This window comes from Benincasa hispida, chromosome 7 (genome assembly GCF_009727055.1).
Source record: "Benincasa hispida cultivar B227 chromosome 7, ASM972705v1, whole genome shotgun sequence".
Classification (NCBI taxonomy): Eukaryota; Viridiplantae; Streptophyta; class Magnoliopsida; order Cucurbitales; family Cucurbitaceae; genus Benincasa; species Benincasa hispida.
This window is the reverse complement of record NC_052355.1, coordinates 49,358,237-49,384,092: the sequence shown is the minus strand read 5'-3', so window position 1 is coordinate 49,384,092 and position 25,856 is coordinate 49,358,237. Positions and strand designations below refer to the sequence as shown.

Below are 25,856 nucleotides of genomic sequence, written 5' to 3'. Positions count from 1 at the left end.
TTTTTTTCTCAAATTATTTTATATCAATGGTTTAAAAAATCCAGCCAAATTCTGAAAACTAAAAAAAATAGCTTTCAAAAAATTGATTTTGCTTTTAAAATTTGGCTAAAAATTCAACAATTATACATGATAAAGATGCAGATCACTATAAGAAAGGTAAACGTTATATACTTAATTTTAAAAAATGAAAATAAAAAAACCAAATGGTTACGAAATTGAGCCTTAATTTTTAGCCAAATTTTAAAAAGAGAAACATGTCTTTAAAATAAAGATAAAATTAGATAGAAAGTAATTGTAAAAATAGTTAAATTTCATTTTTATAAAAAAATATATAAAACTAAAATAAAGTCATCAAACTTATTTTGATATTTTTAAAAAAATCATGATTATCAAACATAATTTTTCTTTCCAATTTTAGAAAAAGAAAATAAAAAAACAATTAACCACATGTATTTTATTTTTTAAAGAGAGACAAAAACTAATAACGGTAACCAAACATTTATGATTTTTCTTTTGTAAAAACTGAAAACAAAAAATCGATTTTTAAAAATTAAAAACCAAATTATGAAAATTCAAATTTTGTAAAGATGAATAAGCGGGCTTATAAAAAAAAGACGCTATAAATATTATCTGACTGAGCCAAAATAGTTAATAAACAGGACCTTAGTTTTATAATTTTTATTTTCGAAAATTAAATTTATAAACATCACTTCTATTTATTTATTTCTATGTTTTTTTTTTCTTTATGTATACATTATATTTTAGAAGTGTTTGCTTAATGTTTATTTCTTTATTTGCCTAATGTTTATTTCTTTATTTAGTACAATAGATAAAGTTGGGGATTTGAACGTCTTTCTTAGAAGAAGATGGTATATGTTGCATAATGTTTTTTTCTTTATTTGCCTAATGTTTATTTCTTTATCTAGTACAAAAGATAAAGTTCGAGATTTGATTGTCCTTTCTAGAAGAAAATGGTATGTGTTAATTATTGTGGAACTATACTCTCTTTGACATGTAGTTAATATACACTTGAATTATTTTTTTAAAAAAAATTATAATTTCTCATTAAATTTTCAATTTTTATCAAAATAATACTTGGTTGTATCCCATGATATGTTAATCTTTATGCATCTAACTATCATCACACACCGAAAAAAGCAAACTAAAATACTTAAAAAGAAGATAGAAGAATCAAATTAGGATTAAACAATTTGATGAAATATATAAAGATAAATTCTATCACATATGCACAAAATTGTTTTCCTTTCATCTATTAACTTAGGTTTTTCAAAAGTGAAAATAAGCAAACACCGTTTATTTTTCACAGGCAATATCTTAAGATTATCTTCAGTTTAGCTTAGACACCTTCAATTTTTCTTCTGCTTTATACGGAAGAATATTTTTAACCACACTATGGTTGGTGTGGAGGCGTTTTCAGAATGCTTCCAATAGAATATGCCAAAGAAAAGGGAGAAAATCGAGACCGAATAGAGAACAAGATAAATGAGAGGTGTGAAAAAGTTGAGAGAGGGCAAAAACAAAAATATAAATTTTCTTCAAAGTCATATTGTCACATTATCTCCTTAGTCAATTTTATATTTAGATTTTATAGATTTATTAATTGAGTTAATAGGTTAAATAACATATAATACATACTCCCTTAAAGCACCAGCTAACATAAGAAGTCTATATATAGACTTTGCCAACTTCATTCAACATTGTGTCTTGTCAACTTGCTTCAACACTGTGCCCTCTGATCTCTCCCTATTATTCAGATGATGAATATCATTTTTATTTGGGTTCCTCTCCTTTTTCTCTTAACTTCACTACTTCTCAAAACAAAAAATCTTCTTCACAACAACAATAACAAGGTTAATGGTCCTTCTCCAAGCCCTCCAAAGCTTCCTTTGTTGGGTCATTTACACCTCATTGGCTCTCACCCTCATCACTCTTTATGGAACCTTTCAAGAACTCACGGCCCCATCATGCTCCTCAAACTCGGCTCTGTCCCAACCGTCGTCATCTCTTCCGCAGCAGCCGCAAGAGAGCTGTTCAAACACCACGATCTTGCTTCTTGCAGCCGCCCTCGCTTAACAGGCAGTGGAAGATTTTCGTACAACTTCCAAGATCTGAATTTATCCCCATATGGTGAGCGTTGGAGGGAGCTTCGAAAGATTTTCATGCTCGAGCTCTTCAGCACAAAACGAGTGCAATCATTTCAACATATTAGAGAAGAGGAGGTGGGTTTCTTCATAAACTCAATCTCTCAACAATCCTCAAATTCTTCAAATTATCCAATTGATTTGAGTGAGAGAAGTTATTCTCTTACTGCAAATATAACCTTCAGAATTTCTTTCGGTAAAAGCTTTAGTGGGGGAGAATTGGATAATGAGAATTTTCAACATATCATCCGCAGAGCAATGGTAGCAATAGGAACCTTCGCGGCTACTGATTTTTTTCCTGGTGTGGGATGGATTATTGATCGGTTTAATGGTGTTCATGGGACGTTGGAGAAGAGCTTTGCTGAAATGGATGCCATTTTTCAACAGGTAGTCGATGATCGCATCAACTTCAAGGCGACTTCTGGAAATGATGAAAATATTGTTGATGTTTTGTTGAGAATGGAGAGAGACAGCTCCGAACTTGATGGAGTCAAATTTACCCTAGATTGTGTAAAGGCACTTATCATGGTATAATCTAAACTCCTTTACTATTATTATTTGCAAAGAAAAAAGTTTAGGTGCTACCTCTCTATACTTATCTTTGTTGAGCTTAGGCAGTGGTCCAATAAAACATTGTCGTATGGGAAATATTTTTTAGGGTAAAGGAGAAGAAAGTATGGGATTAAGTACAACATCCAAACCCATGGAAAGTGGAATTTTTTCTTAAAAATTAGAGGGAAAAAAAAAAAAAAAAAGACTAAGACCCTTTTTTAAAATTTTTTATTTCTTAAGATTATGTTTGAAACACTCTTTCCACATTTAAATTCATTGCTTTGTTTTCTATTTTCTATAGTTATTTTAAAAATCAAGCCAATTTATAAAAGTAAAAAAATAGTTTTTGTTTTTAAAATTTATTTTTGTTTTTAGAATTTAATTAAGCATTCAACTATTTCACTTTCACTTAAGACAAATGAAAATCATTGTAAAAAAAATATAGACTCAATTTTTAAAAATTAAAAATAAAAAGAATTAAATGACTACCAAACCGAGTAAACTTTTCTGTTTTGTGTCTAGAAAATTAGAAATAATAACTTAGTAAGCAACCCATTGATTCCAATTTAATGAGATCTTAAGTTGATTGGAATGGTTACCTAGGCACATGTAGTTTCTAAAAAATTAGAAAATAAGAAAAATAAAAGCATCAAACAAGGACATTTACTAAATTGATTTCTGGGAGCAATACTTGGCTATACATATCTCTATGCATTCTACAGTCATTATAAACCCAAAAAAAAATTAAAATATTTAAAGAAATAAATAAAAATTTCTACCTGACAAACTATATGATAGATGGGACAATTTTGTAGGATACATAAAAATGGGCTAGTCTGATTTCCATCTTTTATTTTGCATGAGCTTAAGTTTTCTTTTTCCTCTATTTGGGGTGTGTACTTGCTTTTAAGGATATATTTCTAGCTGGAGTGGAAACAGGAGAAACCACCATAGTTTGGGCGATGACAGAGCTTATTAGAAATCCAAAAGTGATGAAGAAGCTACAAGATGAGATCAGAAGCAACATCAAAGAAGATCAAGTGAAGGAGAGCGACCTTGAAAAGCTAAAATATCTAAGAATAGTGATGAAAGAAGTTCTAAGGCTTCATCCGCCTGTCCCACTTCTCCTACCAAGAGAAAGCATGTCTCATTTTCAGCTCAATGGTTATGATATTCATCCCAAAACCCATATTCATGTGAATGTATGGGCAATTGGACGAGACCCAGAATCTTGGACAAACCCACTAGAGTTTTTTCCAGAGAGATTTATGGAAAGCAATATTGATTATAAAGGACAAAATTTTGAGTTAATACCGTTTGGAGCTGGTCGAAGGATTTGTCCAGGAATGAATATGGCGATTATTACTATGGAGCTCGTGTTAGCAAATATGATATTGTGCTTTAATTGGAAATTGCCAAACGGAATGAAGGAAGAAGATGTGGACATGGATGAAGGTATTGGTCTTTCAGCTTCCAAGAAATTGCCTCTTCGACTTGTTCCAATCCCTTACTTCAGCTAGGATTATTGGTTTAGAAGGTAAAATACTACTTTGATACTTTTATTTTTGGTTTATTTTAGTCTGTGTACTTTTAAATCATTTAGTTTGATCATTGTACTTTTAATTTTTGTTCATTTTGGTTGTTATATACTTTTTTAAAAAAAAAATTCAAATATAGGAACATGACCAACTTATTTATAAATATAGCAAAATATGACTGTCAATCAGTGATAAAACATTTATCAATATCAATCACTGATACTGATAGATCGATCAGTGTCTATCATTGGTAGAAAATGATATTTTGCTATATTTAAAAATATTTTCACCAGTTTTGTCATCTAAAACAATTATTGATTCAATACGCACTGATCAAGTTATAGTAATTCAAACGATACTGATCAAATTAACTTCTTTGCCTAGCTATCTTAGGATTGTGTCAAATTTAGCTAGGGATTGGAAATCAAGTTTTACTTTATAAATGTTAATAAACAAAGCAATAAAAGAGTTTTGAAAAATGGTTCTAGGGTGTTAAATCCATTAATTACTTCATTAAGTCTAGTTTAGCTAATTCATGGAATTATGTATAAACAATATGTTTAAGTCTATAAACTTAAATCAAGATTATTTTCAATCAAAAATAACCAATTCTCATTCAACTTAAATGATAACTAATTTCTTGATATCAAATTAAGAAATAGGGCATTAAGCAAATGTCATAATCAACTTTCATTATTAATCTAACTATTTTCACGAGAGATTAATAATGATTCAATGATACAGTTCCAGTTAAACATTCAATCCATCAAATTAAACATTCAACTTAATATTTATGGAAGACCGATCAATAAAAATAAAGCACAATACTAGTGAAAATCATAAAATTCAACCATATCCATAAAATCACTAAATACTTAACCTAAATTCATGAGTAATTTCATAAGTACCCTAAAACTAAACAATTTAGCTAGTCATAACTCTCATCAACATATTTTCATACAAGATTGCAAGCATAACCAGTAAAGAAAGAAGGGGAACAAAAAAAAAACTACTATTAAAGCCTCCTGTCGTCTCTTAATTATTTCTCCAAGCTCGCCTCGATCTTCCTCTTGAAAACTCGAACAACCTCCAAAATCAATCCCTCATGCACTCTATTCTTTTGGCCGAAAAAATTCACTTTAGGACTTTGAAATTTTGTGATGAAGACCACTAAATAATCATAGAATATATAGATAATTTTTTTCCCAAATTTTTCTACTCAAATAAGGAAATCTGGCGCTGCGGCACTCTCTCTTTTTGTCGTATAACCATTTTAGAATAATCCTGAATTTATGTTTTACCAAAATTTCTCATGGTGTGTTTGGTATTTGATAAAAGTAGAGAGTTGAGTTGAGTTGGTAATTATTATTTAAATTATCTGGGGAGTTAAATTGTCTGTGTTTGTTTGCAGAGTTAAGTTGAGTTGGTAATTATTGTCTGTGTTTGTTGTGCAGAATTGAGTTGAGTTGAGTTGGAGGATCTGATGCAGTTTTTTTGTAAATGAGATTAGTTCTATTTTTTTCTGTTTATTTTTGTATTTCATTATTTTATTTTTTATTTTTATGTTTTGCTATTGTTGATTAATTTTCAAATATACACGCATTTTCTCAAATCATTTATGACATAAACTGGACAATCTCATTTTTTTTTCTCAATTTGTAGAACATAATATATTATTTTTCGAATATTCTTTTCAAAAACTGTAATAATTCTAATTCTCTTCAATCGATAAAACATACCAACAAAATATATTTCATATTGCTACTCAATTAATTGGTATATTGTATATTGTATGTATATATATTGAAGGTAATTATCCCAATTACTAATTGGTATATTATATGTATATATATTGAATCTTGCTAACTTAACTTTATTATTTCACATATCATACAGTTTATTTTTATATAATATGGATAGTATATTTGGCGGATCCAAACGGCAAAGATGAGGGAAGAGAGAAAGAAATGAAAATATAATCCAAGGGTTTTGACGATAAAAAAAAAAAAAAAAAAAAAAAAAAAAAAAAAATCAAATCTGGATCCAAATGGCAAAGATGAGGTAAGAGAGAAAGAAATGAAAATATATTGACTTTTAAGGTTAGTTATGAGGGATAAAAAATGAGAGTTTTGAGTGGGTAAAAAATGGGTTTTAATAACCCATAGGTTTGACGATAAAAAAAAAAAAGAAAATATGGATCCAAACGACAAAGATGAGGGAAGAGAGAAAGAAAGGAAAATATATTAATTTTTAGGATTAGTTTTGAGGGGATAAAAAAGGGGAGTTTTGAGGGACCTTTAATATTAATATTGTTGTTTTCAAAACTTATTAGATAAATATTGTTGTTTTGAAACTTATTAGAGAAATATTGTTGTTTTGGGAGTTCAAGGCTAGAAGTCGAGGGTTGAGGATTCGACTAATGTAGAGGTCGAACGTTGAGAACTCGACAGACAAAGAAAAACTTGGAAACAAGGGTTGTCGAGGGTTGAAGTTTCGACATACATAAGTCAAAACTTCAACCCTTGATTAGGAAAAGGAAATCTTGCTAGTTTTACATAAGTCGAAACTTCAACCCTCGACAAGGAAGATAAGTGGGTGAAGCAGATTGTAAGAGAGAGCAAGATTGTAAGAAAGAGCGAGATTGTGAGATTGAAAGCGAGAATGTATGAGAGAGCGAGATTACAAGCCATATTGTAGGAGAGAGCGAGATTGAGAGAGTGAGATTGTAGGATGGGACAATCTCCAACGTCTATGGAATGTATGAGCTCTCTGCTCTCTCCTACAATCTCGCTTCTCTCTCACAATCTCGCTCTCTCTGAACATCTCGCTCTCAATCTCGCTCTCTCTTACAATCTCGTTCTCAATCTATCTCACTCAATCTCGCTCTCCCTTACAATTCAAAATTTGTTATTGTTGTTATTTTTTCATTATGATTACTAGTTTTTTTTCTCATGATCATGTATATATATATACATATATATATTTCTATGGAAAGTAAATAAATTTATTGCTATAATTCAATTTTTTTTATTAATAAAGTTGTACATTATTCTTTTAATTAAGTTGTACATTGTTTCTTCTAATTAAGTTGTACATTGTTCTTTTAATTAAGTTGTACATTATTCTTCTAATTAAGTTGTACATTATTCTTCTAATTAAGTTGTTACATTATTCTTCTAATTGAGAAACAAATATTTTTTAGTTGAGAAATAAATATTTTTTTTTTTCAGATCATGGCTTTTAAACCCAAGACTTGTTGATCCCGATATTTTGTACGACCAGTCTATTCATCGATCATCTATTATATGGCGAGATCGTACTGCTAGAGAAATATCTTGCATGCGTCGAGAGGCAGTTCTCCAGCGCACTATCCCACTCCACCCTCGAATACTACCGCTATGTGCACATCTGGATTCTATGGGGTTGCCAGATTAGGATTTTATTCAGTTGGACTGGCATCTGATCACAACCTTGGTCGATAGATGGAGGCCCGAGACACATACATTCCATATGTCTGTTGGAGAGTGCACTATCATTCTATAAGACATAGAAGTGTTGTTGGGTTTACCTGTTGACGGTAAGTCGGTCACCGGAGTGATGTACGATGACTGGTTATAAGTTTGTCAACTGTACCTCGGTGTGACCCCACTTGCCGACAAGATTAAAGATCGAGGTTAAGTTTAATATGGTTAGAAACACAATTTCGTAAGCTCACAGATTGTGGAAGTCTGTTTTCAGATAAATCAAGTCATTTTGTTCATTGATGTTCCTGCCACTGTTTAAGCTAACCTTCCATAATGCGGGGCGTATTCGTGGGGTGGAGCATGCTTGGCATGGTTGTATAGACAACTATACAAAGCAACAAGACCTGATGTTCGAGAGATAGCTGGGCATCTCATACTTTTTGCAACTATGGGCTCTGGGAGCGATTTTCCAACAATGGCTCCACAGCTACAACATGTTAATGCGCGCTCAGTTAGTTGAACGAGCCTACGGTTCTCGGTATGTTGTTTTAATTCAATATTAATTTTTATATCACTGATCTAGTTAATTTAAATTCTAAATTATCAATTTTAAAAAATTTAGGTGGAGAGAAAAAATTTTTGTGACTAGGACAGGCACACATGTAGTCAGCTTAGTATAGATACATGTTTGATCTGCTTCAACCTAAACAGGTACATTACACTAAACCTAATTGATTATTTTATACAACATTTTTATTGTATTTGTCTTTAATATTCTCTAATATAATATTTTTTGTTTCAGGTTATTTGGGAGCCGTACAAAATTATTGTGCATACTTTGCCTAATTTTTGTACGAATGGTCGAAACATATGCCGAACGATGAGTCCTTTCATATGTTTTCACATTGGTGAGTGGCATCTTCCTGACAGGGTGATGAGACAATTCGGTTTTCAGCATAATGTCTCATCGCCTTGTAATATTGAACCCATACTGCATGATATTGACCTAAGGACTGGAGATTGGTCCGAAAAAGTTGCACATTTGGTAGTGGGATGGCACTATCGTGCAAGGTTTATTGCAGTAGCAGTTTCTCTTGAATAGTTTGACACAGATGTCACTCCAAAATATATTCATTGGTATAATAATATCACAAGGCACTACGTCACTCGTCCGGGAGCAGTTGTGGGTCATCTGGTAAATGAATATTATCTAATTATTTTTAATTTAAATATTGTCTAATTTTTTTATATTTACAGAGATCGAACAACCATAGACTACGTGAGGTTGCGAATGATCCAAACCAGGTTCTTGCTATATGTAGTGACAACCAAAGCTATATGGAGGAAATTCATTATACGGTATACCTATTATTCCTCCACCAGCTCCTAGACGTAGAGGACCTGTTCGGGAAGAGGATGAGTTTGATGAGGTTGCAAATAATGTGGAAGAGTTTTCCCCTATGATGCAGACACAGAGTCAAACTGATTAGTTCGATGATGATGATGCCAGCATTTGGTTCAGGACATTATGACTCAGAGGCTGGTCATTCGTCTTCATACGTGCATGGACATGGTCGGGGTCGTGGAGAGCATAATAAATATTTATATTATGAAGCGCCTGCAGAGGTACCAAAGCAACATCAAGAAGAACCCGAGCAACCTCAAGTTCGAAGTCGACGACGACAACCAGCTCGAAATCGACGACGTCTGCCTTGTGGGACATATTGATTTTTGTAATTATTTTTATATATATGAGATATTTAATTTACATTTTATTTTTATGAGATATTATTTTTTTAATTTATTCTTTTTATATATTATGAATAGCAATTATTTTGATATATAAGCTTTTAAATGTCACTGACATAAATAATAATATCAGATAGTCTAAATCTAAAAAGTTCGATAAAAAAAACTTCAATATTCAAATTTAAATATTTTAGATAATAATTTTGGGACATAATAAATCAAAACAACACTCAAAGCCTTAATAATTTATATCAATAATACAGTCTATAAATAAGACTGTATTATTGATATAAAGAACAGAAATTTTAATCACAGTAGCGAGGTCAATAGTTTAAAAGATTTTATAATAATGATCTTGGATTCCTTTTGTACATTTGGTACCAAGATTTTGATGGAGTTTTTTTCTTTTTTTTTTTAAATTATAAATAATAATAAAATATTTTTAGAATTTTTTTTTATAAAACGGAAAATTTAAAAAAAAAAAAGGAAGAAAGAAAGAAGGTGGAATGTGTAATAATTAAAAAAAGAAAAAAAGGGAAATTTGTACGGATATCTCGCTCTCGCTCTCAAAATCTCGCTCTCTCTCAAACTCTCGCTCTCTCAAATCTCGTTCTCTCTCAAAATCTTGCTCTCTCAAATCTCGCTCTCTCTCTTACTCTTTATGTAGGAACTTCTTTGAAATCCAATACTCTTTATGTAGTCATTAAACCTTCTATACCAGCATCTAGGGGATTGTTTTAGACCATATATTGACTTATTTAGGAGACAGTATAGGTCTTCCTTTCCTTTTTCCTCAAACCCTTTGGGTTAAACCATATAGATAACCTCATCTATGTTTTCATGTAGGAAGGCAGTTTTAACATCTAGTTGATCTAGTTCTAGATTGTACTGAGCAACTAGAGATAAAAGTAGTCTAACAGAGGTTTGTTTCACTACTGGTGAAAAAAATTCAGTATAGTCTATTCCTTTCTTCTAAGTAAACCCTTTAGCCACTAACCTTGCCTTGTACCTAGGCTTTTCTTCTTTGGTAAAACCCTCTTTTAGTTTATATATCCATTTAGAGGCTATAGGTTTATACCCTTTAGGAAGAGGAGCTAGGGTCCAGGTATTATTGACAATGAGTGACTCCATCTCTTCACACATAGCTTGAATCCAAGACCTAGCATTAGGACAGTTCACTGCCTCTTCAAAAGTGGCTGGTTCTTGGTCATTAGGAGCTATTGTGGCATTTAAAACTAGGTTCATATAGTTAGTTTCAATATATCTAGCTGGAGAAACTATCACTCTTCTTTATCTATCCCTAGCCAAGGAATACTGACTTAAATCAGATACAACTTCAGTATTCCATATATTCTCATTTGAGACATCCTCTTCTTCTTCTTCTAATTCTATAGGAGGGTTTTGGTTAGTGGAAGAAACTTTAGGTGACTCCACCTCAATCCTAGTAGTATTAGGACTATTAAGAACTTCATAAGATGTCTTTTCTTTTTGCATAAACATTTCTTTTTCTCTGAAAGTGACATCTCTGCTTATAACAAACTTTTTCTCAATAGGATTCCACATCTTAAATCCTTTTACTCCCTCCGAAAACTCTACAAACATACACTTTACTGCCCTAGATTTTAATTTCCCCTGATTTTGATGAATATAACCAACACATCTAAATACCCTTAGGTTTTCTAGGTTAGGTGGATTTGGGGTCCATTTTTCTTCAAGAGTCAAAAAGTTTGAGGAATGTGGACACCTATTTAAGGTGTACACTGTGTAGCTTGCAGCCTCAGTGCAATATTTTTCACTCAGAATTGCATCTGATAGGAGACATCTAACTCTTTCCATGATTGTTCTATTTAGTCTTTCAGCTATTCCATTTTGTTGAGGAGTGAATCTAACAGTCCTATGCCTAGTAATTCCTGTTTTTTTACAGAATTTGTTAAACTCTTCACTATGAAATTCTAGTCCATTGTCAGTTCTTAGGTATTTAATTTGTTTAGAAGTTTGTTTCTTTATCATGAGTTTCCATTCCTTAAGCCTATCAAACACTTGGTCTTTAGTTTTAAGGAAGTAAACCCAAATTTTTCTAGAGAAGTCATCAATAAAAGAAAGTAAATACTCTGAGCCACTTAGGCTAGGTGTAGAAGCTGGACCCCATAGGTCAGAGTGTATATAGTCTAGAATAGCTTTTGTGGTATGTTATGCTTTAGTGAAACTTTGCCTTGTGGCTTTCCCTAAAACACAGTGTTCACAAAAGGTTAGATTTTCTAAGAGACCTTTAGGGAGAATCCCTTGATTGGATAGGACTTCTAAGCCCTTAGCACTAATGTGAGATAGCCTTTTGTGCCATACATCAGCCTCTATGATCTTATTTGTGGTGGCAACATATGCCCTTGTCATCATTTCAACTCCTTTGACCACAAATAAGTCATTTATCTTTTCCTCAACTAATATCACTTTAGAATCCTTTAGCACCTCAAGAGTTCCTCCTTTACCCCTGTACTTACACCCAATAGCATCTAGCATACCTAAGGATATTAGATTTCTCTTAAGTAATGGAACATATCTCACATTCCTAAGAAGTTTGATGGTTTCATCCTTAAGTTTCATGGAAATAGAGCCAATGCCTTCTATTTTACAGCCTTGGTTGTTTCCCATATACACCATTTCTCTTTCTATTTTTTTAAAGGTGTTAAACCAAGGCTTCATTGAGGTCATGTGAAAGGTGCACCCGGAATCTATAACCCAATCATATTTTCCTAGAGGGTTTACATGATTGGATTTGTCTAAAGTTGAGGCTAAAGCATCTGAGTAGATGAAGGATCCTTCTACAACAGATGCTTCGGGCTATTTGCCTTTAGAATCCTTTTCTTTCTCTTGATTCTTTCTCTTTAAGATAAAATAGTCCTTAATTAGATGTCCCTTTTTCTTACAGTACTTGCATTTTATTTTCTGTTTTAATTTATTTTCTTCTGAGTTGTAAGGTTTTCTGTCTTTTAAATGGTTTTGTTTGAAGTTTCCTTTTATAAATAGACCTTCACCACTAGGTTTATTCTTTCTATCAATTTGTAACTCAAGCTCTCTAGTTCTTAGGGCTAAGATTATAGTGTCTGTGCTTATACTATCCCTTCCATACTTTAGAGCATTTTTTATTTCTTTATACGGTTCAGGCAAGGAGTTTAGAAGCACACAGGCCTCATTTTCATCACCGAGTTTTTTTCCTAGAGTTTTAAATTCAGCAACTATTTTCTTGAACTCATCTAAGTTATCAGTTAATGTTTTAGATGAATCCATTTTAAATGTGAAGAATTTCTCCCTAAGATACATTTTGCTAGGAAGATCTTTAGTAGCATATAACTCTTCTAGCTTAGTCCATATCCTATATGCAGTTTCTTGATCTAAAACTTGCTAAGAACACTGTCACTAAGATTTAGAACGAACGTACCATAGGCTACTAGCTCCCAGTCTTCCTTTTCTTGAGCTATCACAGTGGTAGGGAGTGTTGATGGGTCAATGAGGGCTCTGTGGGCTTTCTGCTGGCCGAGAATCACCTTGATATTGGCCTTCCACAATCCGAAGTCTCCTTTTCCATCGAATTTCTCCACCTCAAACCTTGTTACTAACATTTTGGATGGAAAAATATGTGTTTTGATTCTTCAAGAATTGAGATCTTGTAAGTCTTTTGCTCTGATACCACTTTCTTGGGCCTGCTTCTGTATATTTGATGAATTCAGCCCAGATGATGAAATACTTGTGAGGCATTTCTTTGTTGATCCAAACATGAGCCCAGTTCTTTTGCCCCAAAATTACTTTGGTTTGGTAGAAAACTTGGCTATTAAACGCCCACAATTTTCCAGCTAATGCTTTACACGTGGTTTGAACCACTACTCTTTGTCTGGTGGAAAAATGAAAGAAAAACTTTTTTCTGATGGGTGATTAATGTAGAATTAATTTTCTTTCTCTCTCTTTTGCTCTCTTGTTCTCTCGTTCTCTGCCTTTTGAATACTTTACACTTTCTTCTAACCCTAATGTCTTCTTGTTTGATCTGTGTGAATACTTTGAGTAAACGATGGAAGAATCATGCAATCGTGTAGACGATGGAAGAAGAAAATGGAGAACAACCATGCAATAGTGTAGACGATGGAAGAAGAAAATGGTGAACGACCATTCAATTGTGTAGACGATGAGAAGAAAGGGAAGAAGATGCACAACAATATACGTGGTTCAGCTTATTGAAGCCTACGTCCACTGGAAGGGGAGAGTTTTATTAAGAGCTAAGTTACAGATTCTTTCTTTTACAAATTTTCAAGTTCTTCTTGAAGCTATGTATGTTGTATCTACAAAATTTGTAAATGATGAGTATTTATACTAATTTCTGATATAAGTAGCTACAATAACTAACTGTAAAAGTTAAAGAAATGTGAAATAGTTCTTGAATGTTGAATGTTGAGCTTATATTCTTCACCTATGTACCTAAAGCACAATTCCCTAGTAGATTAGCAAGGCCTAAAGGAGAAGATACTGACGTAGAGCTTGTTGAGATGTTAAAAAAGGTACAAAATAGCATTCCTTTGCTTAATGTTATTAAGCAAATACCTAGGTATGCTGAATTTTTTAAAGACTTATGTACTAAGAAAAGAAAAGAGAAGGAAGAGGAGAGAGTAACCGTTAGCAAGAATGTCTTTGCTTCGTTAAAGAAAGATATGCCTAAAAAATGTAGAGATCCGGGAATGTTTACCTTGCCATGTAAAATAGGAGAAAGAATCATTGTTATGCCTTACTATGTTTATGAACACCTAAAATTGAATGACCTACAAAAAACTCATGTTTACATACAATTAGCCGATAGGTCATACATACAACCTTTAGGCATAGTTGAGGATGTCTTGTTAAGAGTAGGTGAGTTGATTTTTCCCGTTGTTTTTTATATCTTGAAAATGGATGAACCTTACACACGTCTTCTTCAACTATCTTACTAGGAAGACCCTTCATGAAAATCACAAAAACTATAATTGATGTAGATAAAGAGTCTTTGTCGGTAGAATTTGATGGAGAAGTAAAATCATTCAACATTCATGATGCCATGAAATTTTCAATGGAGTACTTGTCACTTTGCTCTATTAATTTGCATGATGAGATAGATGATGTTGTTGATTCCATGTTGTATGAAAATTTTAATTGTTTGACAATTCCTTCTATAGATTATGACTTTGATTGGACTTCTCAAAATTCTTCTCATGTTTCTCTGAACTTCAATGAAAAAGTTAATTCTTCTCTTGAAATTTTAAAAAATAATCAATATTCTTTAAAAGATATTGATTTCAAGGATTCAAATAAGTTTCGCATGAATAAAGATTCTTCTAAAGAGACAATTGATGATTCTTTGAATATTGTTTGTTTGAAAGAAAAACCTTCAACTCATAATTCTAATTCTAAATTTGTTTGTAATAACAAAAACAAAAATAAGGCTTCTAACTTTCACTCTGCTTTTAAAGTGCGGTAAAAAGGAATTGAGTCCAAATTCTTGAGTAGTTGTTTCAAGAATCCCAAGAAGAAAGGCCCTAAAAAGACCGAGAATTTTGATGTTCCTTAAAATAGGAAAAATTTTCAAGGTGAACGGGCATAGGCTTAAAATCTACAACGAAGGGCATGTAAACCAAGATCAATTGGACTTGTGTTTGACTAATCCCTCATATATATGATCCCCCTCTTCACCAACGTCGAGCAAGCGACACTAAAAATGTGCAAAACAGGATGAATTTTCTCTTCTTTTTTTTTCATTTTCAATTTTTTTTCTTTTCTTTTTCTTTTCCTTTATTATTGTTGCATTTCTTAACATACTTATGATAGTATAATTGATTTTTCTTTTTCTTTGTAGGTAAACTCAAGAAGAAGGAAAACTCAAAGAAAAATAAAAACAAAGAATTTTCTCAAGAAAAATAATAAGCAACCATAAAAACCAAGGAAGTTTCTCTCTACATCCCTTACTTTTTGTTCTTAAACTTATATGCATAATTGAAACATTGAGAATAATGTTCAATTTTTAAGTTGGGGTGGGAAACATTGCATATTTTTTACATTTTTTATTAATTTTTTAATAGAAAAATGACCCTTTCTAATGATGATATAAATGCATGTCTGGAACCCTTGAGCATCTAAGCTCGGGTTAGAGTTAGATTTTGTCATTTTGATATTTTGATATCTTGATATCTTGACTATATGTTTGTGGCTCTATGATGATGGCTTTGTTGAGATTGTGAATAATGATTTCTTGTTAATGCTCCAAAATAATATTTTGTTATAAATGAATAAATACATGATTAAATGAATGCATGAAAATACAAAATAAAAGAATCACATTCAATTTATTTATATTCTCATTTAATTTTTACACAATCATTTCTGTCTTATCAATGAAATTTTGATGACACATCCTTTTTAGTAAAAATACAAGAAAAATTTTGGACATTTTAAAACTTTCTAACAAAATTTTGAAACCATTTTTCAAAAGAAAAATTCTTTTCCTTTTAATTTCATAAAAAAATGGAATGTTTTGTTCTTATATTTGTTTAGAACCTTGGGTTTTTAAAAATGTCATTTCTACTTGATTTTCTTTGTCACCTCGATAGGACAACTTTTAGTCTTAAGAACAACCAACTTGTTTTAGAAGCAAGTCTAGACAAAGAGGAATAAAAATGGCCTAAAGTTAACAAAAATAAAAAAGTTACTAGTATAATAAAAAAATTAAGCAAGCTTGCAAAATAATATAACTTTCACTTACACGTGTGTGTACATGGATAGAGGTGAAAAGAGCTACCTTCATTATGGCTAGTTAGGGCCCAGGAGAAAAGAGTGATAGGTTCCCGACAGTGTGAGTATGAAAGCTATCCTTCTAGGTAAAAGACATGCCAATTAAAATTTGTGTGCATGAATTTATAAAGGCACCTTTGTCTTAGAATTGCTTCTCTTTTTTGCAAGTTAGGTATATCTTAGACCGATAACCAAGCTAGTGTATGGCGAAGAAGAATTGAGAGTTAGATATCACTTTTCCACTAGCCTTCACTACAACAAACATACATTTAATAACTTTTTATAAAGTGCCATTTGATAAAATAGCTATGAAAAGTGGAAGAAAAGTAGGAATAGAAAATGAAAAAAAAAGGCGCATTCGAAATCTGTACGGAAAATGTGTTGGAAATCCCTTTTGCCCTTTTGATCGACTTTGTCTTTTTGCCCTCGTTCGAAATCTTATATTCGACTTCGACTTCTCCTCGCATAGACTCTCTCCTCGATCGACTTCGACTTCTCCTTGCTCAGACTCTTCTCGATCAATTTCAAGTTCTCCTCGCTTAGACTCTCCTTGATCAACTTCAATCAAGTTCTCCTCGCTCAGTCTCTCCTCGATCGAGTTCTCCTCGCTTAGACATCGAGTTTCCTTTCTCAGACTCTCCTCGATTGAGTTCTCCTCGCTCAGACTCTTCTCGATCGACTTCGATCAAGTTCTCCTCACTTAGACTCTCCTCGATCAACTTCCATCGAGTTCTTCTCGCTCAAACTCTCTTTGATCGACATCCAGTTCTCCTCGCTCAGACTCTCCTCGATCGACTTCTTGACTTTTTGCACTCGACTTCGACTACTCCTCGCAAACTCTCCTTAACATCGAAATCTCCATCTTATTCAACTTCTCCTCTTCAATTTCTCCTTCTTTGGAGCTCTCCAAACAAAAGAATGTGAGCTCTCATTTCTTATCGGCATTATCAAAGGTGAACTTTAATTACTTCTTCTTTTTTGGGGTATTTTGTGTTCTTTCTTTTCTTTTGAATGTTGTGAGATAGTTCTTGAGGATTCTATATATGTGAGATAACTCTTTAGAATTTCCTACTATTAACACCTTTTTGAGTGAGAGTTTTGATTTTAGTTTTGTTCTTGATCATATGACTTTAACTCTTTCATGATTTAAACATTAATTAATGGTATGTTGGAATCTTCATTAATTTATCGATTACATGTATTTTTGTTAATTTGAGTTTTGTGTCACCTAAGATGATGTTAAGTGTGTTTGTAACTCGGATTTGTAAATGTAAAATAAAGTCATTTCTTGCTTGTTAGTGACTTCCCAGACTTACTTGTATGTTGTATTGCGTGGGTTTTATTAATGTCATTTATGAATCTCGTTGTCCATAATTATGTTCATATACATATTTTCTTTTTTGACTTTTCCCATCTCATATACTATGTTTAGCATATTGTATTTCTTTTTAATGAAAGTTAAATGTTTTTGTAGTCTCAAATTTCTAAAATATTCCACATTTGTAACTCTTATTTATGAACTTTGATTTAATTGTAATATCAGGATTTCTGTTCTCTCTTTTATAGCATTGGTTGTACATTTGACATCATGATAAATAAATTTTTCATTCCTAGTTTTGGATTTTAGGTGGGGAGCAGATATATATCACTTGAGTTATTGTGGTTATTGTTATTGTTATATTTTGCTTCCATTGTTCCCCTTCTGAATGTTTTTTGAATGTCTTGTGATTGTAAAACTAGTATATATGTGAAAGTTTGATTTGGAAGGTTGTGGCTATATTAAGTTTTGTTTTTTTTTTCCTCATTTTGATTTCTATCTGTCTTTTTCACTAATTTCCTTTCTCTATACTCATTTCTTTGTATGTCTCTTTTCATATTTATTTTCTAGAAGTATGCCATCAAAAAGTTCATTGAAAAATTAGACATCAGAGCAAAGTAGCTGTTGATTTCACATTCTCACTTTTTTCAGAGACACAACATATTTGAGAGTTGTAAGGTAAACACCTTTCACATACTCTTCTCTTTTATTAATTTGGAAATTTTTATCCTCCTTTGTTTCCTTTATGTCTAATTTCATTCTATTTTAGTTAAATGAGTTGATCTCATAGAGAGGGGGGATTACAAACCCAAAGGGCAGAGGCATTATTGCTGCATATAGAGTGAATTTTATGTAACACTGATAGCTCTAAAAAAAAGCTATTATTCTAGCTTAATTCGAGCTCGTTATTGAGTTTTATATGTGTATTTTTTCTATTTTGTAGGTATCAAGCAACCAAGAGGTAGAATGGCTGATTTGGAGCCGATTGGATTAATTTGAAGCAATTTGGAGTTGATTTGAGCATCCAGGCTTCAAAAGAGTTGAAAATACAAAATTGCCATCGAGTACCATCGAGTATTCTATATTTTTATTAATAGCATCAACTATAATCGATCATTGAGTAATCAAGTATCGAGTAATTACCAAAAAGGCCATCGAGTAAAATGTTATCTCGAGTAATCGAGCATCGAGCATTGAGTAAAGGATCATCGTGCATCGAGTATCAAGTTTTAGACAGAATGCTCAGTGTTGCAACATTTTCCCTGACGCTCGTGGCCTTTTTTGTTGAGTGTTGCAACGCTATTTCTTGCATTGCAACACTGTGAAGATTTCTATAAATATCTCCCTTCGTCTTTAGGTCAAGTAATACTGAATTTTGGAGGTCGAACTGATGGAGGCCGAAGTTAAACGTCAATCTTCTTCTGTTCCCTTCAGATTTTAGTCTCTTTAGGTTAGTTTTTCTTTTTTGTTTGGATTGTAATCAACAGATTGGATGTGTATCCTGAATTTGTCTATGAATTAAGAGGTAACTCCTATCTAATTTCTTTTGAGCAAGAGCCCTATGTTTAATTTCTTGAAGGTTTTGTAATTAATTTAACTGAATTGTTTTGAACTCTTTGGGATGATTTGATTGAATCTTAATAGAACTTTTATAAATTGATTGACAAATTAGTTTATTGAAATTCTTGTTTGCAAAATTGCCATAGCCTATGCATATATTGATTGGTTTAATTTCGCATATTAGGATCACGTGTAAGGTCTAGACTTTTTCTGACCAAATGCATGTATGCCCTAATATAATCTTTTCCAAATAAATCATGCTATAAGATATGGCTTTTCTGGCTTGTAGTATGTCTCAACAATTGAACTCTTTTGTAATGCAATTCAATTTTAACTTGTATGTCGCTAAAAATGAAGAGTTGTAAATTAAATTAGGGCTAATTTGGTTTGACATCGAATTTGGCTAATTTGGCTATTAAATTTTCTAATAGATTGAGGGGTTTACAGATTCAAAGTAATTAATTGATGCCTAATGAAAGAAATTGCATAGGAAACTCTCTCTTGCTCTAGAAATTAGATAGATTCCTATTCTAGATTACATTTATTCTTTTATTTTAATTTCACATGTTTTATCTCTTCCACACCAAAACCCCCATTCATAAATCATGCTTCCCTGTGGATCGACTTGGACTTACCACTATTACTACATTAAAATAGTAATAGGAGTAGTTTGGTATTTACAAATTTTCTTTTGTTTCGGTTTGGAGTTGAATTAACGACATCGATTCGATCCGAACAAAAATGGCACCATTGTTGGGGAAGCCATTGACATTTCATAAGTTAAATTTCTAGTTAGAATATTCTTTTTCTTTTAATTTATTTTCCTTTTTTGTGTGAGTATTTTAAGCATGGACATATATCATCAACAAGGATGAGGGCAATCGAGTGGAGCATTTCGACTTATTGACGAGGTTTGTGACCTACGAGGTCAACTTGTTGAGTTAACTTCTTTGGTTAGTCAGTTGGTTGCAGATAACCCGCAGTAGGTGCAAGCATGTAGGACTGATCACCCTGAGCAAGCATGTATTAGTTTGCAGTGGAGCCCTATACCACGAGACTACTCTATGGGAGGGTATCCTAGTTATATGGATGACGATTTTCATTGGCCAAGATGGTAGGAGTCCTATGGCTATGAAAACCTAGGATGGGACCAGTTCCACTATGATTTACACCCTGCCATATCTGACATGACGATGCATACTCACACCGTCGACTCAGGTATGTCATTAAAAGATGTGATTAGACAACTAGTTATTAACAATGTTATTTTTTAGCAGGAGATCCACGACCTCCAGGAGAGTTTTAGTTTTCAAACTGAGATTGGAGTTGATTTTGGAGTTTGAGAGACTTAGTCACTCAATCTTCTGATTCAGTTGAGAGAGGATGCGAACCCCTGCTACACATATTTTATGACACTACCGAGGCGCGCAGCAATGAGATAATTTGTGTCGACTAGAGGATGAGTTTGAGGATAGTATGCCATGTTTAGAACCAGTTTGTGAGGACTATGGAGAATCTGAGTCTAAACCCATCGATTTTCAGGTAATGGAGTTAGAGGTTGAAAAACCCCGCCCTATTCTACCATCTGGTATATAGTATATTTTTTAGTTTTTGTTCTTCTTGTTCTCAAGAGTCAGTTGAGTCAGGGTCTTTATTTTCTATAGAGTCAGTCCTTGAGTCTTTTGATTTTTCTTTTTCCTTTTTTTCAAACAAAATTAAAAATCCAAAATTCAACATATCTGGTTCTCTTCAAAAGATTAAGAGCCTTATAGCCTTACCAGGCCATATCAACTAATCCATGAAGGGACCAGATAAATATGAGAATGTCTTTGTGCCTTGACAGGAGACAGGTCATGTCAAGCAATCGATGCTAAAAATTTGTCCTTCCTAAAGGGAGCCAGGTGAAAATTTTATTGCTTTCTTTATTTTTTTTCTAGATTAGCTTTCTTTTTGTTTTTGTTTTGTAGGGAGACCAAGAGGAGAGGAACATCTTAGGCGAGCCTACTACCACCACCATCTCGTGTGCAACAATATTTTCAGGGGAGGTTTTCTGTTCCCTTGTTTCCATTCTTCTTGAGCTTTACTTAGAATACATTGGGGACAAAGTATATTTTTGTATTAGGGATGGGGTACTCGTTGGGTAGTTTTTACTAGCTTGAGGTCCTTGAGCATTGTGCTCGGACAATGCTTGTGTGCCTTAATTTCCTTGCTTGCTATTTGCTCTGTTGTTATCATGATGGTCTATGACGCACTCTTCTTGTAATGAAATTTGCATGAAAGAATGTTAGGAAAACATGATCATGATTTTAGCCCAATTTAAAAAACATTTTTTATCTCTCGTGCATCTTTAAGTCATTGTTTTGTGAAATTAAAGCCTTGCATGCTTAGAACTGGGTTATCTGGTTTGTATTTCTGTTGTCACCTCGAAAGGTCCACCTTTGACTTAGGAGTAACCATACTTGTTGTAGAGAAAAACTAGATAAAGTGGATAAAATATGCCCTATTATGAAAAAAAAAAAAAAAAAAAAAAAAAAAAAAGAGAGAAAAAATTAAAGAAAGGAAAATTAGTTGCAATTCTAAAAAAAAAATTAAAAAAGGAGGCATTTATCGACATGCCTGCAAGAGAAAAAAAAAAGAAAAAAGAAAAATAGTATGTTGTGTGTGTGCATAGATAGAGGTGAAAAGAGCTACCTCCGTCGTGTCTAGTTAGGGCCTGTGAGAAAAGAATGATAGGTTCCCGACGGTGGAGTGTGAAAGCTGGCCTCTAGTAAAATAAATGCCCTTTATGTTTTGTGTATATGAGTTTAGGCACCATTGTCTATGTAAGTGTGATATGCCCGAGGTCGATAACCAAACCAGTTTAGTGGGAAAACTGGGCCGAGGACCTTATAAAAATTTTCTAGATTGTGCAAGCTTAACTAGCAAAACTCTAGGCTCACTCATGCATGAATAGATTGAGAATCATTCTTAAACTTGTGCTTCATTGATTGATCATAATTGATTTTCGTTCTTGATTTCAAATTTTGTTCAGTTTGACTATTGAGACTGAAGTAACAACCTTGCAAATTCAACTAGCATGTCTTTAATTATTTTATATTCTATTTGATTGTTTATTCCTATCTTGCTCGGGACGAGCAAGAATTAAGTTTGGGGTGTTTGATAGATCTCCAAAAGAGCTATTATTCCTAGCATAATTTGGGTTCGTTATTGGGTTTTATGTGTTTATTTTTCCTATTTTGTACGTATCGAGCAACCAAGAGGTAGAATGGGTGATTTGGAGCGGATTGGAGTTAATTTGAAGCAATTTGGAGTTGATTTGAGCATTTGGGCTTCAAAATATTTGAAACTGCCAAATTACCATCAAGTACCATCGAGTATTTTATATTTTTATTAATGGCATCGAGTAATTACCAAAAATGCAATTGAGTAAAATACTATCAAGTAATCAAGCATCGAGCATCGAGTAAAGGATCATCGTGCATCAAGTATCGAGTTTTAGACAGAATGCTCAACATTGTAACATTTTCCCTAACGCTCGTGGCCTTTTCTGTCGAGCGTTGCAACGTTGTTTCTAGCGTTGCAACACTGTGAAGATTTCTATAAATACCTCCCTTCGTCTTTAGGTCAAATAATGCTGAATTTTGGAGGTCAAACTGATGGAGGCCAAGTTAAACTTCAATCTTCTTCCTTTCCCTTAAGATTTTAGTCTCTTTAGGTTAGTTTTTCTTTTCATTTTAAGTTGTAATCGATGGATTGGATGTGTATCTCGGATTTTTTATGAATTAAAAGGTAACTCCTATCTAATTTCTTTTGAGCAAGAGCCCTTATGTTTTCTTGAAGGTTTTCTAATTAATTTAACTGAATTGTTGTGAACTCTTTAGGATGATATGATTGAATCTTAATGGAATTTTTATAAATTGATTTGACAAATTAAATTATTGAAATTCTTGTTTGTAAAATCGTCATAGCCTATACATATATTGATTGATTTAGTTGCGTATATTAAGATCGCATGTGTAAAGTCTAGACTTTTTCTGACCAAATGTATATATGCACTAATATAATCTTTTCCAAATAAATCATACTATAAGATATGACTTTTCTGGCTTGTAGTATGTCTCAACAATTGAATCCTTTCGTAATGAAATTCAATTTTAACGTGTACGTCACTAAAAAGGAAGAGTTGTAAATTGAATTAGGGCTAATTTTGTTTAACATCGAATTTGGCTAATTTGGTTATTAGATTTTCTAATAGGTTAAGGGGTTGACAAATTCAGTGTAATTAATTGATGCCTAATGAAAGAAATTGCATAGGAAATTCTCTCTTTCTCTAGAAATTAGATAGATTCCTATTCTAGATTACATTTATCCTTTTATTTTAATTTCGCATGTTTTATTTCTTCCACACCAAAATCTCCCATTCATCGCTCTAGTTAAGAAATTAACTTAACAAAACAAATCGTGTTTACCTTCGAATCGACTCGGACTTACCACTGTTAATATGTTAAAGTAGTAATAGGAGTAGTTCGATATTTACAAATTTTCTTTTGTTTCAGTTTGGTTAACGACAGTGATTCGATCCAAACAAACACAGACATATCCATTTTTCCATTAATGGCCACAAAAGTACTACTCAAAGTTATAATTGTTATGATAATTTAGAAGGAAAGAAAAGAAGAAAAAGGTTAGAACTTTTTAGTTGGCCATTAATCTTTATGGAATTAGGGGTTGTATCTCAAAAGTTTGCACATGGAGTTTAAATCTGTTGCCTTGTTTTGCCACAGTTATGTATGAGTTTGGTTCGAATGTTCATTGGGAAATTTTGTGTTATGGGTGTGAGGGAATAAATGCCCATTGCCTTACCTTTTTCTTTTAAATTTATGGGGTTTTCTAATTTTAGCCTTCAAAGCCTTTATTGTATAGTGGTTTTGTTTTGGGATTTGTGAATAAAGAATCTTACTGTTGCTCCCAAAACACTCCTATTATTGATTTGGGATTTCGGATTGATTCAAGTTTGAATGAGTTGAATTCATATGGATTAACAAAAAAAAAAAAAAAAAAAAAAAAAAAAAAAAAAAATCAAATATTATATAACACTATTTGTCCAATATTATTTTATAATAATAGTTTACCAAGTGTTGGATGACAATTTTGTAATGATGTTATGATTGAATATATTGACCTTAATTATGTTTAGTTTTTGTTAATAATATTGTTGCTTGATGAAAAGAATTTTTAGATCATCACAAGGAATAAAATTGTATATATAAGTTATCTTGATTTTAAAAAAATCTAGATAATTAAAAGAATAAAAAATCGTCAGGACATGTTTTCATTGTGATCATTTGACTTTCACACAATTGTTCAGACAATAAAGTTCTTGAAAATATTTTCTCTTTATACTGTTTATGGAATATCTAACTTGAGAGAAATAGAAGGGGTCTAAAAGGTGAAATGGGCTCTTAAGAAGATGTTTGAACCTTGGCTAAAGATCATTGCATCCTTTTGGATTTTTGTGGCTCAAGAGTATAGTAATTTCAAAATAATTTGTTAATTATCCTTTCTCTGATTCTTTTGAATGACATACTTCTTAAATATGTAGTTTGGTAGCGTTTTGAAGATCCAAGTCAAGTTTTGAAAAGCCTATATATACTATTTCCACCTATTGGTTTCTTGATTTTTTTTACGTAAATTTTAGGAGTGTTCTATAGGCAAGCACGTCTATAGACAATGAGAAGTGTTCACCATCCCGTGCAACACTTGTCAGACAAGGAATTTGATTACATTATCTAGGTCCACCTTTGTCTTTTATAATCAATATATTTGGATTCTGTCACAATCTATAAACGTTTAATTCTTTGTTATTTCACCATCCTATTTTAGGATGCAATGCCTATTGATTTCATCAGGTTAGCTCATTGAAAATTGATATTATCTTTTCTCAAGTAGTGCTTGGTGACCAAGTCATTGGTGATTGAACTGATCATCCAAAGAGATCACCAACACCTTGAAATGTTCAGCAAAGATTGAGTGCATCTAAATCGTTATAAAAGTAACTAACTATTAGTTCTGAGTTAATCTTTTGATGCATACTTAACAAAATTAACTTTGTCCAATAGTTCTAGTAATGAATATATGGAAGGAGCATGGAATTTTATACAAGAAGTGAAGAAAAGAAAGTCAAATGCCAACAAAGTTTTGTGCCCATGTAAAGAATGTAGAAATATGAGATATTGTGATTTTCTATTTATATATGAGCACTTGGTCATTAAGGGAATTGACCCTACATCTAATATTTTGTATCATCATGGAGAAGTATATGAATGTGATGAAGTCCATAATGAAGTTGATTATAGTTTTTTGTTTGAAGCAACAAACTTCTATGAGAGCACATATATGGCAGAAGAGGACAACATTAATGACCATTCTACATCAAGGAAGGAAAAAAAATTCTCAAAAGGTTCAAAAGGAAAATACTCCATTGTATGCAAGTTGTACAAAGTATACGAAAATGTCAACAATTGTAGCATTGTATAAATTGATGTTGGTCAGATACAAGATTCACCAGCCTTTTAGGGCTTTTGCATGACATGCTCCCAATGGACTATGTTATTCAAGATCTGTTTATGAAGTTAGAAAATTACTCAAGGAAATTAATCAATGGACAATGTTATTCTAAGATCTATTTATAAAGTTAGAAAATTATTCAAGG

General features: G+C 32.4%; 1 protein-coding gene and 1 long non-coding RNA gene across 6 annotated transcripts; both read left to right on the top strand.

Annotated features, from left to right (window-relative positions):
- Positions 1 to 397: 397 nt before the first annotated feature.
- Positions 398 to 7,818, top strand: LOC120082254 (cytochrome P450 71B9-like). Of its 5 annotated transcripts, none has more exons than XM_039037539.1 (3): positions 398 to 2,240; positions 2,550 to 2,690; positions 3,626 to 4,337. In XM_039037539.1, exons 1-3 carry the CDS (start codon positions 1,776 to 1,778, stop codon positions 4,232 to 4,234), a joined length of 1,215 nt encoding a protein of 404 aa, XP_038893467.1. In that variant the 5' UTR covers positions 398 to 1,775; the 3' UTR covers positions 4,235 to 4,337. The 5 variants fall into 5 exon arrangements, with proteins under 5 accessions (XP_038893467.1, XP_038893465.1, XP_038893466.1 ...); XM_039037537.1 differs by adding an exon at positions 7,483 to 7,818 and having other exon boundaries at positions 400 to 2,690; positions 3,626 to 4,251; XM_039037538.1 differs by adding an exon at positions 5,707 to 5,758 and having other exon boundaries at positions 400 to 2,690; positions 3,626 to 4,251.
- Positions 7,819 to 8,201: 383 nt separating this feature from the next.
- Positions 8,202 to 8,717, top strand: LOC120082256. Its single transcript, XR_005483097.1, has 3 exons — positions 8,202 to 8,254; positions 8,339 to 8,427; positions 8,519 to 8,717. It is a non-coding gene; the product is annotated as an uncharacterized LOC120082256 (long non-coding RNA).
- The last annotated feature ends 17,139 nt before the right edge of the window (positions 8,718 to 25,856 follow it).

Excerpts from the sequence above, each read along its gene's own strand:
- LOC120082254 (XM_039037537.1), top strand. The coding sequence starts at position 1,776 with ATGATGAATATCATTTTTATTTGGGTTCCTCTCCTTTTTCTCTTAACT. Across the intron at positions 2,691-3,625 it reads GTGTAAAGGCACTTATCATG|GATATATTTCTAGCTGGAGT; the intron begins GTATAATCTAAA and ends CTTGCTTTTAAG.